This window comes from Pseudorasbora parva, chromosome 4, assembly GCF_024679245.1.
Source record: "Pseudorasbora parva isolate DD20220531a chromosome 4, ASM2467924v1, whole genome shotgun sequence".
Classification (NCBI taxonomy): domain Eukaryota; kingdom Metazoa; phylum Chordata; class Actinopteri; order Cypriniformes; family Gobionidae; genus Pseudorasbora; species Pseudorasbora parva.
Genome location: NC_090175.1, coordinates 29,500,623 through 29,515,616, shown reverse-complemented (window position 1 = coordinate 29,515,616; position 14,994 = coordinate 29,500,623). Strand labels below are relative to the sequence as shown.

At 37.8% G+C, this 14,994-nt stretch overlaps 1 protein-coding gene across 1 annotated transcript in view; it reads right to left on the bottom strand.

Annotated features, from left to right (window-relative positions):
- Positions 1-14,994, bottom strand: part of marchf4a (membrane-associated ring finger (C3HC4) 4a) — a 102,212-nt gene that overhangs the window by 14,495 nt on the left and 72,723 nt on the right. The window contains exons 2-3 of the mRNA XM_067441500.1: positions 9,526-9,681; positions 6,634-6,826 (exon numbers count right to left, since the gene is read on the bottom strand). Coding sequence (XP_067297601.1) covers positions 6,634-6,826; positions 9,526-9,681 — 349 coding nt within the window. The remainder of the gene's footprint in view (positions 1-6,633; positions 6,827-9,525; positions 9,682-14,994) is intronic.

Below are 14,994 nucleotides of genomic sequence, written 5' to 3'. Positions count from 1 at the left end.
GTCAAAATTTTAAATTGACAATGTTTATGTCAAGTCAAGTCACCTTTATTTAAATAGCACTTTTTTACAATATAGATTGTTTCATAGCAGCTTTACAGTGATAATAGGAAATTAATGGAATAGAGATTGTTTTGGCTGTACAGCAGCTCTAAAAAAAAAGTTATTGTATTGTTATTGTATTTAGTTTTTGATTGATTCATTTCTGTTGTAAAAAAAAAAAAAAAAAATCTGTACATTTTTTTTTTGGGGGGGGGGGGGGGGGGGGCGCGCTTACACAACACTCTTTTCAATGCTTCCGGCCGCTCATTCGCACAGAAACAGTGCCCGGTTAGAGAACGCAAACCTTGAAACAGGTTTTGAAATATTTTTGAAACTATACCATTATCCTCTTTGTGTAAACTTGCAATCTGAAAAAATGTTAGTCTGTAAGGACGGTGACGGCATGCACGTAAGCGTTAAGTCTAAAGGCAAGTGCGTTTGAATACAAATGTGAATATGTTAATGAAACTCTTCAGAAGTGTTTTTATGATTCTCTTGACTCAATCAGCAAAATAAGAAAGGCAGATTTGTTTGATTCAAATGAATATTTTAAACTTGATTCAAAATGTTGACTACATAACTAATGGACAGGGAGAGACTATTAAAAATATCTTAATTTGTATTCTAAATAATGAAATTTGGACAATAAGGACAATTTTTTGCTCTAGCTTTAGCTGCAGTACCCCCCCCCCCCACCACCACCAAATGATTTTGTTACAACAATGCAACTCTAAGCTCTTCAGCTGAAGCATAATTGGAAAGAAAAAAAAGTTATCATTTAATTAGGTGCACATTTCCTTTGAGAGACAAAAAGACAGACACAATATGTCTGTGCGTGTTATTTACTGCCTCAATTGTATGTGGATCATCTGGGAGCAGTGTGTACTTTCTCTCATGGCGATGCATTAGAAGGATCACCCCTTAAGCTGGCCTGTTTGGACTCATCGTCTCGCCCTTTCTCCAGAGATCAAACCCAGCATGTCCTTCCTTGTAATCCTTTATGCCAGTGTGACAAAGCATCACATATCACATAAAGTCATAAATATTTGGTCTATTCACTTCCAAATTACATATGACAAATGTTATAATATCTGCAAATCAGGGTGAATTACAATCAGAAGTGAGCATCGCTGAACCCCATTTAATCTGAAAGGCAGGGCTCTTGAAGCGAGAGAGGGGCTTGCTCGTGTAGAAAATGTTTTTCGAACACTTATCTATATATAAATGAACCTTCATTTTGAATGGGAAAAAGTCTAGATTTAAACTTAAGATTGTTGTGGAAAGTATACGTTTGCATCAAATATCGACCCTTTGTAATTCTATTTCTGCTGATAGTCCTTTGGTGTTTAAGAACAATTGAGCATTTTAGAATCTATTGCAAAATCACACAAATGGCAAACAAACTGCAAAATGACTTCCTTTAAATGATGATTGTCTATACGCTGTAACAGCCTTGTGAAAGAGAAATTCAGTTAAAGGGTCATTCCAAATAAGGGAAAGTAAGTTATAATTGAAAGTACCATTTGGAACAGAGAGCAACAGCAGGGTACTGGAAGTAAAAATTCCATTACTTTTCTCAACAGAGAAATAGATTTTTAATGATTCTGCATAAACCTTTCAAGACAGGTCGAATATTAAACTATGGTATGCTTCTGTTAAAGCTCTAACGTATGTTTTTAAAGTTTTACAATTAGAGAATGACAACAAACAAAATATAGCTGCAAGCAGTAATGACAGGCCCAAGCCTCTGTGGCACCACCACCCTGGTGGCTTTAGGGCAACTGTGCATGCACGTAAAACAATTTATTTAAACTGGGAGAATGTAAAAGACTATGTCAAAGTCATTTAAATACAACACATTTACTGCAGCAGCAGGTGCCCCTATTAACCACAACCACAAGGTCCTTTAAATTTAGATTAATTTAATGTCATAGAATGTTGCAAAGTTATCTTTTACAACTCAAAAGTACAGAAGTCCAGTATTTATCTCAAGGTCTTTAAATATTTTTATTAACCTAGTTATTAACCCTTAAAGACTGAGACAGCCACCCACGGCTAAAAATAACTATCGTTCTAAAATGTTTAAATAAGGGATAATGAACACCCAGCCGGTTGTTATCGCAGAACAAACCCCGACAGAGTGAAGCAGGGTTTATTCTGCAATAACAACCAAGTGGGTGTACATTATCCAGCTTATTACATGGCTAACATTTACTTGTCTCAAGTAAATTAGACACAACATATTGTCTTGAGTGTAAATATTTTATTAGCTCTTATGCAAAGCTTCCGCGGAGAAAAACAGTTCAAAACAGCGTTAAGCCTTTATCTATTGCTGAAAAGATTTGTTTCTTTTTTTTACCATATATGTTGAAATTAATGCTGAAAGTTATAGTTCACCCATATATTAAAATTAGCCCATGATTCACTCAACCTCACATCATCCTATGTGTATATTCTTCTTTCAGAATAATAAAATCATAGTCATATTTAAAAAGTCCTGGTTAATCCAAGCTTTCTCCGGGAAAAAAATGGTGTTTGGGGGGTAAAATGTGTGTTATTTTGGCAAGGTTGCCTGCTAAAAGTCGCATTCATGGGTCTATATATCACGTAATAGTCGCTTCAACCCGCGGACATAAAAAACAACCTGCGGGAAAAAAAAGCGGACTTGGCAACACAGTGCAGTTGAGTTCTGTTGACATTTGACAACTAACGTTATGACATCGCTTCGTTGCTCTGATTGGTTGTAGATCTATCCAATTGATGTCTTTCCTGGTTCGGTTGAAACACACCCCATAATCACAGCCCAATGGAGCAGTTTCAGACTCATATTCTGACTACATGTTATGACCACATCAGGCTAAGCTTTGGCAGTAGTTGTAGCTGCTTTTGAAGTCCTTAAAAATGCATCTGTTCATAAAATAACGTGCATTTGTTTATGATGTCTATGGTAAAAGCTGACGTGATGTAACATCTCTTCCGGCTGAAATTTTTGAAATGTATTTTCGGGGATGGACTTAACATTACTGATCGCAATTGGGGATTTACTTCACACAAATTAATCGTTTGGCCTTGAAACACTTGGAATATTTGTACTTTCTGAATGAATTGTGCCTGCAGTATCTTACTGTTATACTGTTTTTTATAATAATTTTTATAATAACAAATGGTTAGGTTAAGGGAAGTGAGTTACGCGTTCAAAACGTGTCTGAATAAAAATAAAATAAATGTAAATAAAATGATGCTGACTGAATCAAACTGACGAATAAGGTGTTGGAACAGAGAATCTGTGTGTGAACTACGGATGCTTCCTGTCATTGACATACATAGGCATCACTTCCGTGGACCCATCTTGAAATTTGCGGCGATTCCGTGAAACAAAAAAAAATCTACATTCAAACAAAAATAGCTGACTTCCTGTTGGCCAGAGCTAATGACTGTAAATTAGAAAGTTGTCTGGCTCGATGAGAACAATATATTTACTGAGTTTAGTGACTGTAAGTAAAACTGTCCCCCAACTTTTGTCAAAAGGTGGCGCTATAGAGCCCCTCCTCCAGACCAGTTTCTAAAGCTTTGCCCATGTCTGCTTGCTGACAACTATATAATGAGTATGTTGAGTTTCATGCAACTTGAACCATGCTATGACTCTCACATGTAATAGGAACATGTAAAAAAAAAAAAAAAAAAAAACTTTTTTAAAATAAACAGTTTTCTTAACTCAAGAAATGTCTATAAAGGTTAATATTTTATGTATTTGAGGTTTGAGACATGAGGTTCATGAACACTGAAGAGCGAAAAAGGGCAATATACCAATATACCAGAGTGCAATATACTCTCGTGATCAACTGGAAAGCAGTCCGCGATCGACTGGTTGAGTACTCTTGCACTACAACTTAATTGAGTTGTTTACTGAAATAATTAATGTGATGAGATTGTATGAAAACTATTTAGCAAAATACTGTTTGAAACGGTTATTGTTAAACGTGTTATATTTAACGTTATTTTAAAGCTGCAGTCCATAACTTTTTTTGTTCAAGAAATTAAAAAATATATATAATGAGAATGTACAACATGAATCCATTTTCCAAACCGTGTTTTTGTCCTACCCTGAATCATTATGGTACACTTATAATAAGTGTTTATATTGGGTCTATTTCAGAGTGGTCTGGTAGGAAGGAGCACAGTCCCTGCGTGACTCACCATAGACATAAACAGAGAGAAGTAGCTCCAGCTGCAATGCTTTTCCACAACACGCATGCAGTTCTGTTTATTAACTGAGTGCAAAAAGTTACAGACCGCAGCTTTAATTTAAAAAAAAATCTGATTTGTAGCAATTATCAGTCCTTAGCAGTAATCATTAAGATAGTTTAATTCTAAATATAGCCCATTTAATTTAGCATTGCTAGTCTAATCGTTTAAAGGGGGGGTGAAACACTCAGTTTCAGTCAATCTCATGTCAATCTTGAGTCCCTATAGAGTAGTATTGCATCCTTCATATCTCCGAAAAGTCTTTAGTTTTATCATATTTATAAAAGAAATATGGGCTGTACCGAGTCTTTCCGGAAAAAAACGAGCGCCTGGAGGCGTATCGTGTGGGCGGAGCTAAAGAATGACAAGCGCGCAAAGCGGTGATGTCCTCAAGCGTGGAGAAACCCATGCTATCTCAGCTAATACAGATAATGATCCACAATCAAATCTGAGGCTGAAATAAATTGAACAGGAGAAACGGCAACATCAGGATGTCCGTCTCTGTGGTATGTACTGTATTTAGGGGCCTTTGTGTGTCTTTACGCGCAGTTTATGAGGACATGATTTGGTTTATGGACTATTGTATTTGACTAACGTTAGACCTTAGACGTAGCAAGCAAAACGGTTTTGCACGTCAGAGTCAGTGTAACAGAACAACAATGGAGTAACCGTTAGCGCATTTGAATGACGAAGCACGCGATCGTATCGTTTACTGATGTTTACTCATGCGACGGTAGCCAATAGCAGAGACATTTGATGTTGATTTACTCACTGGCTGCTTCCAAGGACCGAACCTTTATCGCTGGGACCGCTCTGTCAAAAACACACTTCTTTGGTATGATTTGGTGAAGTCCTGTGACAGCAGTGGTGTGGAAATCCACTTTGCGACGCGACTGAAGCGATGCCTTGAAGCTTCCCGTCATTTCTGCGTTCAAATCGGTTCAAATGCAGCGCTGCCTTCCCGGAATGCTGTGCTGAAGCGTTGAAGTCGCTCGACGTCACCCATAGGAATAAAGTGGAGCGCGGCGCGTCATAAGTGTTCACGGACGACTGGATCTGCACCTGAGAGACTGTTTACGCCGTGCATTTCCTCTCTCTCGCTCTAGTCACGCGCGCGCGCACCCTACCGGGAGAAGAGCCCGTACAGCCCATACAAGGACCTTCCGATCTATTTAACGTCAAGTCCACCCATACTCGAAAAAAACTCGCCGAAACTTGTGAGAAACCGGAAGGAGTATTTTTAACACAGAAATACTCCATCAAACGTCCAACATTAGTTTTTGAAACTTTGTCTATGTTTAGTATGGGAATCCAAGTCTTTAAAGGTGTAAAAAGCTCAGTATGCATGAAACAGCATTTCACCCCCCCTTTAAGTCACTTAATATTGGATGTTTTAAAATCGTACATATTCATAGTGTAACTGCCAGTATATAGTCCCAATTTGAATTTTAATTGACTTTGAATGGCATCTATGTAGGAATGAATTTCCAGTTCTCAATCTTATTCAGTAGATACATAAAAATGCTAGCCTAGAAATCTAGACGCACCTTAGCGGCAGCAAATATAATCTGCCTGCAAGTGTCGTCTAGCAACTCTCAATACCCTTCTGAGCTGTATTTCCCTAACTATTGCCGAGACAATAACATTGTGTATAGAGTCGGTGGGCGGGGCCATAATGATGACGGCTGAGTTGCGTTTGCGTGCTTCAAGTTAACACAGAAACTGGCAAACGGCGGTCTTTCGAATCAGCTTTGACCGCGACTCTGGAAGACTTGGAGTTAAGCTTTTCTCTGAGAAAAGAACAAAGAACGGCACTGAAGTCATTCTCAAGAAGGGAAGATGTGTTCGGGGTTTTGCTGACCGGATACGGCGAATGTTTAATCTATCAGCGAGCTCTGTTTCACCTTCGTTGCTCTGGTTGGTGTAGCGCTATCCTATCGTGTGCAGAGGGAATTTGAAAGACAACCGTTTATCCCGCCCCTCGGATTGAGCCCTGTCTATGGTGAGTTTCCAGACCAAACATCTTGATGTGGATCTGGCTTTTCAGGCTATAAAAATGCATGATATTAAGTCAAATGCAGCAATTACGCATGGCTCCCTTTGGCTTGCCTGAAAAACACAATCGTCTCTGTTCTACCTGCATATTTAGTTTCCTGTGTTTTAGAGTAAAGTGGGCTTGTCTTGTTTACTTTCAGCTGATTCCAATTAATGTTGGTTACCAGCGAGAAACAATGTACTCAAAAGTCCCCCCACATACAGTGTCTGACACTCAGACAGGTAAACAAGCAAACATGTAAAAGTACAACATGAGCCAGGTGTCTGCAGTAATTTGAGCATCCAATGACCTACCAATGCAAACCAGGTCCATGAAGCCGTACATGGCATAACAGATCTGGAAGAGCATGTCCTGCCTTTGCCACTTGGCTGAGGGGCTGAGGGAGGACCACACCAGCCAGGAGATACTGGCTATCAGGAACAGGGAACCCAGAACAGCTGCAGCTATCTGTACTTTCTCTATCACGGTCAAAGAGATTGCCTGCCACTGGAGACACAAAAAAATATGATGAACTAATAGATAGCACAGTACCAGACATACATGAAAAACAAGAAGACACTGCAAAATATGTATACCTATTATCAGTCAGAATAAGCCAGACTTATAATATAGACAAATGCACCTATAGATTTAGTCAGTAAAGTAGACTGATGGAGACGTACACTATCTTTCAAACCTTTTATTCAGTAAGAAGGCATTCAATTGATCAAGACTTATAAATATTAAGCAGTGTTTACATATTGTTTTAAACATTGATAATAATAAATGTTAAATGTTTCTTGAGCACAAATCAACTTATTAGAATGATTTCTGAAGACTCTCGTGACACTGAAGACTGGATTGCATTAAATTACATACTATATATATATATATATATATATATATATATATATATATATATATATACACTTTTAAATAGATATTAAAAAAGGAAATTGCTGTTTTAAATTGTATGAATATTTCACAATATTATTGTTTTTACTGTATTTTAATTATATGAATGCAGTTTTGGTGAGCAAAAGAGATAAACATATATTTTAAGAAAGCTAGCTTACCCCAATCTTTATAATGATAGTAGTTGTATTAATCATATCATTATTTTAAAGGTGCACTAAGAAATTGTCTTGCCTGAATTTTATAACTTTTCAGATTCATGGAGTTTTAAATTCTTTCCATATACTAAAATATGGTCTGTCTACAAACTCAGACAACTATATCCTATTTATCATCTGAAGGTCAGATCAAAAGAAAAAGGCTGAAAGTAAAATCAGTGAGAGCAGAAGCTTTGAACCCAGACGAGCAGATTAATCATGAGCTGACACAATATGAAAGGAATAAGATAAACACACTTCTAATGCTCTCAGTATTGTGGTGGTGGTATGGGTTTTTGGTGCTGAATGACTATCATATCATCATACATGGTATACCAAGGTGCACTATATGGCCAAAGTATGTGAACATCACCTTCTAAGGAATGCGGTTTATATTTTAACCAATTATACATCCATGTAATTTCCAAACAATGGGACAAAATGTTTTATTTTCCAACTTAGTAATGCTCTCTGCACAAAGCGGGATCTATAAAAAAAAGTTTTTACTGACTCTGGTGTGGAAAAACTTGGCTGGCCTTCAAAAAAAACGCCAAATCAATGAACACCTTTGGGATGACAGTGAGCCAAGCCTCATTGTACAAAATCAGTGTCTGACCTCAATGATGTTCTGGAGTCTGAATGAGAGCAATGCTCCCTGCAACCATGTTCCGACATCTAGTGGAAGCCTTGCTGGAGGAGTGGAAGGGAGGACTGATGCCTTATTAATGCTCATGGTTATGAAATGAATTGTCCATGGTTTTGCTCAACAAATACATTTGGATGTTGAGTTCAGGTGTCCACATACTTTTTTTGGCCATGTAGTGCACGTATGGTGGACCGAAATTAAGCAGTTTTACTCTGATACACGTGTAGGCCTAAGTACATTTATTTATTTGGACTTAGAGAGTTTTCATTTTAAGAATTTTTTTTTTTTTTTAATCTTCACTACATTTCAATAGTAACAAATCTTTCTTTGAGTCAATTTTTTTTTTCAATTAAATGTTCACAATTACTGATTTAATAACTCAAGTTAACAAATCACTGAATTGGTCTCGTCTGAGATCGAAATGAGCCTAGAAGCAGGAGCAATGTGATCCTCAGAGCTCAACTGTGCTGACTTCTAAAAAATTCATAATGATGTCAGCCTAAGCTCTAACTATCCTTTCTGTGTGACTGGGGCATTATGCTGCCTTCATGTGCTATCGGAAATGTTGTACTTTCCACTGAAGTTGTGACAAGTTGTGTACAAGCTCATCGCATTCAAGTTTTGACTTGAGAAGGTGTTCATGTCCAATATTTGAACTAGGAAACTATAGCACGTGAAGGCAGCATTAGACTGAGCAGGAGGATGGAGTATATCAAATAAATAAATCAAACCATATAGATCAGTTTTTAAACTGAAATGGATTACTTTTACCAGACTAACATCAGGGTACATGGAACGAACACACACACACACACACACACACACACACACACACACACACACACACACACACACACACACACACACACACACACACACACACACACACACACACACACACACACACACACACACACACACACACACACACACACACACACACACACACACACACACACACACACACACACACACACGTTTGTTTTTGTGACATCTGGGGACATTCCATAGGCGTACTGGTTTTTATACTGTAAACCGTATTTTCTATCCCCTTACACTGCCCCTATACCGCTAAACCTACCCATCACAGGAAACATTCTGCATTTTTACTTTCTAAAAAATGTATGATTTATAAGCCTTTTGAAAAGTGGGGACATGGTCAATGTCCTCATATTTCCCCCTCTCCTTGTAATACCTACGTCATACCCATGTCATTATACCCATTTGTCTCCTCATATGTCACAAAAACATGCCCACACACACACACACACACACACACACACACACACACACACACACACACACACACACACACACACACACACACACACACACACACACACACACACACAGTAATAATGGTGTCATAGTATTGTGTCCAGCATAAGAATAATAATAGATTTTGTTGTACCAAAGTCCACAGAAAGCTCAGGCAAGCATTGAGATACCTGAAGTGGGTTCTTGGTGCTAATGGCGATGACCTGATATTTGTAGTAGCACAGTTCGCAGCTCCAGGATCCTCTCTCACTAATCCACTTTATAAGACAGGGTTCATGAGTGCAGCGAACAGAACCACTACAGCGACACGGACTCAGCAGCTCCCCCTGCAAAACACAACACATGCTCACATTAGCAGAAGCTAATCTCCCCCAATTTATCAAATGGTCGATGATAAATAAGACAACAATATTTTCACGATGTGTATGGCTCAGTCCTATCCATTGGTGCTTGGGCTCTAAAGTCTTTAATAAACACAGATAATAACCCAGGAGAAATCATAATCCACACACATTAAATAAAGACGAGAACTGACAAGCAATAGAACCAAACAAGGAGTATGATGGTGAACTAAATGAAAATCGGTATCTAAGGAGTCTAATAAAAGAGAGTGATTAAAGTCAAACTAAAATGAAACCAGAGGCGGACAGTGGTGAAGTATTTTTAAATTCTAGTCAAGTACATATTTCAAGTATATGTACTTTATCACAGTTTTTCTTTAGAAAACTTTTACTTCACTTCATTCCAAAGAACAATGTTGTTCTTTTTACTGCACTACATTTCATAAATAGAAGTTATAAAATTACATAACATTTTTACTAATTTCTTACTTTTACTCAAGTAAAACTTTGAAATACTTTTACTTGAGTAAAAATATACAGTACTGCATTTGTAATGTAATTACGTATTAAATGATATTCAATATGAAACAGTGAAGTGAAAATTACAATGTTGTGAAGTATAACTTTTCCAAAAAAAAGTGATAAAGTACATATACTCAGAAAATAAAATTTTAGACAAAAGACACAGCAATGAAAACACAAAGATAACAAACATAACCCTGACAAATATATATTTTAAATAAGTGTAAATAGCAACAAAAAGTATTTTCTTTGCAGCCATAGATGCTATTTACAGTAAGTGAAAATAGCAGTGTTTTAATAGCGGTCATTTAGATGCCTACTTGGTGCAAATAGTGGCATACACTAAAAAATATTGGTAAAAAACAACCCAAGGTTGGGTCAAATATGGACTAACCCAGCAATTGGGTTGTCTTTAGCAAATATTTCTAAATTCAATTATAAAACTCAACCGCAGGATTAAAATAACCCAATCGCTGGGTTAAAACAACCCAATTGCTGCTGGATTAGTCCATATTTGACCCAACATTTTTTAGAGTGTATGCTATTATTTGCACCTCAGTGCATTGTAGCATATATTTTAAAAGAAATACAACAATAACAACATATTTAGTGCATTTGCTTTTATTTATTCAAATAATAAATGTATGCTGCCTCAGTGGGACATTACTAATAAGAATGTACACACTTTATTCTAATGGTCCCCTTTGAACATTCTGTTGACTCGAAGTAACTTTGCAACTAACTCTCATTAGAGTATTATACTGTCCGCTTGATATCTGCTAACTTTTTATTGTGATGGTCCTTCAACCGACATTCCACTGACTATAAATAACTTTGCAACTACATGTCAACTTATTCTAGAGTTAGTAGATGTGTAGGTGCAAGGGTCCATCAAAATAAAGTGAAACCACCTGGCCTGCGAGGGCCGATGTGGGTATGTGGCAAGCAGGACGAGGCCTAGGGCCTGAGGCGAGGGCAGGGCCGGTGGTGAGTGATAATGAGCGCCACCTGGGTGCTTGGGTGCATAAAAGAAGATGCGCCGACAGTGAAGGACGAGAGAGGACCAGGGGCCTATTGCACAAAATTATATAGGATAAGGGATAAAGCCGGAATATCTTGGTGATCTTGTCATCTGTATGCAAAATTTAAACGTACCCTGAAGCCACACTCACACAAAGAACGATAAAAATAATGAAAATAACTGTATCAGTGGATAAATTGAGCCAGGATCAATAAGATATCCTGGCTTAATCTCTTATCCTATTTTTGTGCAATAGGCCCCAGGCCTGGAATTTACGCTGTTTTGTTTATACTTTATTATGTGTGTGTGTGCGCGTGTGTGTGTGCGTGCGCGGCAGTCGTGCGTGATGGGCTTTCTGTGTATTTTGTTTGTTTTATATATATATATATATATATATATATATATATATATATATATATATATATATATATATATATATATATATATATATATATATATATATATATGCTCATCATATAGCTGTTCAAGCCCTTGTATAAAACACTTTTTTTTGTTCATAGATACCGGCCAAATCACAAGTGTCACGTCATTGACCCATCCATTAGGCTAGTTGAACAAATTAATAATAGGCCCCACATAAAAGTCCACATACTAGTGGACTGTTACTAGGGGCATGAACTTAGTGACTTTCACAAGAATTATACCCCAGGACGTTCATTTGGGGAATATGTCTAACAGTATTTGCCTTGTTAAAAAAACAAAAAAACAAAAAAACAGAGCTGTCCGGTTTGACTTCAATATATAATACAAACAGTATCTCATTTCAGCAGCAAAGGGACATCATTTGATTGATTGCTCCTCTGCAACCCATGTGAATCATGCATAAACAGAGACAACACACCTGCTGCCTCAAAATCACACGTCTTACTGCAGGCTTAAACATTTCAAGTGCTGCATGTCAAAATATCTTCACAGAAGCCTCACAGCGGTATTCTCAATGTTTCAAAACACAGCACATCTCAAACGTGCCTCATAGGGAGGTTTGTGTGGGTGACAAATAGTTTGCTAATCCATGTGTTTATTCTTGGTTGATTTAACCAGTGCAAAGAATATCTGCACACCCGTACGCTGCTGTCAAATTTACAGAATTAATTACGCAAGTGCAAACATTGGTCAAAGCATTTTCCTTTAATTAAAACTATAGCTTTGTGAATAAGAAACATTGACGGCATCCATCACTTGGCCTCACAGACACATGCACACACACACACACACACACCATAATGAGGGATGATCAGATAAAAGCATCTGTTGGGTCCCTGGCAACAGTGTGCTGGGACTTGCTCACTGATTGGAGAGGAGTCAAACTGATCCCTGTGGCACTGATAGAAATTACCTTCCTGTGCTGATCAGATTTGGTTTCTCTTTTGCGTTGCTTCAGTTTAGCACCTAGATAAGGGGGACTGAATTTCCATCAGCATAAATTATTAATTATTTACTCAGAGCGTTCTTAGAAGAAGATGTTTAGGGAGAGAACAGGATGGCAACTCAACTTCCCTTTAAGTTTTGCAGGGTAAGAAAACAGCGATCATAAGTTTGCACAGGAGCTCTGATCAGCAGTGTTAATGAGCTTAGTTTCCAGGAATCGACTTTTTTTCTACATGCACACGGTTATGACCAGTGTTTTTAAAGGCCCACTGTTTTTATTCAATATGTTGGCGAAAAATTTCTACTGAAACAGGAAGACAGGGTGGGATACATCGAACAGCTCCTCCCCCTTTTTTTACAATAGCCAATAGCATTTAGTTTATATTACAGTTAGCGCGATTAAGCTTGGTAAAGCCACAGTTTCTACTAAAGTCTAACCATTTCTCCATTATTGCTTTAAAATATAATAATCTAAAGAGACAGCAAATCTGAAGCTGAAGTGCAGCATGATGTAATAAAAGTCATTGATCCATATCGGCCGACGTGAGAGACTGTAAGTTTTGAATGCATACATCTAAATATGAAAAATGCAAACCATTATATATATATATAAAGTTAAGTATACTTCAGGGCAGGCTTTATTCATTACTCTTGTGGAGTAAAAGGGTAAAAGTAAGTACAACATAAAAAAAAGTAAAAGTAAAACATCTAAAAAAAAAAAACAATAAAAAAAAAACATTTTGTTATTTAAAACAAGTAAGCACTAGCCTAGAAATCTAGACGCACCCTAGCGGCAGCCAATCTAATCTGCCACGAGTATCGTTTAGCAACTCTCAATACCTTCTGAGCTGTAAAAACCAAACTCTGGTCGGGCCAATCACATCGTGTATAAAGTCGGTGGGTGGGGCTTAACACAGTGACAGCAGAGTTGCGCTTGCGTGCTTCTAGTAAACACAGAGGCTGGCGAACGGTGGTCTTTCGAATCAGCTTTGACCGCGTCTCTGGAGGACTTGGAGTTAAGTTTTTCTCTGAAAAACAGAACAAAGTATGGCACCGAAGTCGAAGGGAAGAAGTGTTCGGAGTTTTGCCGACCGGATACATTGAATGTTATCTATCAACGAGCGCCCCTTCATGCTCCTCTGGTTGTCTGTAGTAGCGCTATCCTATCGCGTGCAGAGGGAGTTTGAAAGACAACCGTTTATCCCGCCCCTCGGATTGAGCCCTGTCTATGGTGAGTTTCCAGACCAAACATCTTGATGTGGGTCTGGCTTGTCAGGCTAAGTAAGCACAGCCCAGATGAGAAAAAGTAACACAAAAGTAACAGTGCATTACTTCCCATAAAAAGTAACGCAATTAAATACCTTTTGAGGGAGTAATATATTATTGTAATGCATTACATTTTACAGTTTTTTTGGATTGCTTACACGCTAATATTAAAACTAGTACACTATTAGCAAAACCTTACACTCAAGAAGCAAAACATCAGCCCATATTTGCACAACTATAAGAACATTGTCAACCTCACACTTGTTGCAAAACTCTATACACACTTAACATATATTACACACAAAAATCTATCGTGAAGTCACTTCCTTGCAATACCAAAGCAGTGACTGTCAAATTACCACACTGCCCAACTAATTGGTCCAGCACAGTCATCAGGTGTGTTGTTTGCTTGATTGTAGACACACCAATCAGGTGTATAAGCACTATAAAAAGCAGCAGGTGAGTTCATCGGTGTTCAAGCCAAATTAAAAGTGTCAGAGAAAGAGTAAGGAGGAGGAGGAGGAGGAGGAGGAGGAGGAGGAGGAGGAGGAGGAGGAGGAGGAGGAGGAGGAGGAGGAGCAGGAGGTAGCAGCAATGAAAGCATGGATTTCTCATTCAAGATGTTTCTTTCCAAGGTGTCTTGCTAATGACAACATTGCAATGTTGAATAAACTCTCTGACCAGATCCAGCTAGGCAAAGAGACAATGTCTAGTTTTTGTTGTTGTTGTTGTTGTTGTTTTTTTTTTACAGTAAACTTACAGTACAATATGTAAAGTATCATTTTGTTACAGTATTATGAATGTCCATGTCAACATTGTGGGCGTGTTGAGAAATAAAATAAATGCAACATTGGTCTTGCTTGGTTAGGTGGATTTACATCATATTTGTAGTTTGTTGATGGTAGCCTACTCTAATCATAGTAGAAGAGCTAAAGGTGTTTTAGGTTTATCACAGCAGTGTGTAACCCGTTCAAACAGAGTATAGTAATGTGAAACGTGTGCTTCATATGGCAACAAAGTATGTTTTTTAAACAGACGTGCATAGTTTATACAAGAGTGTTTAATTATGCAAAGGATCTGTAGTGTTTTGCTAATTGTGT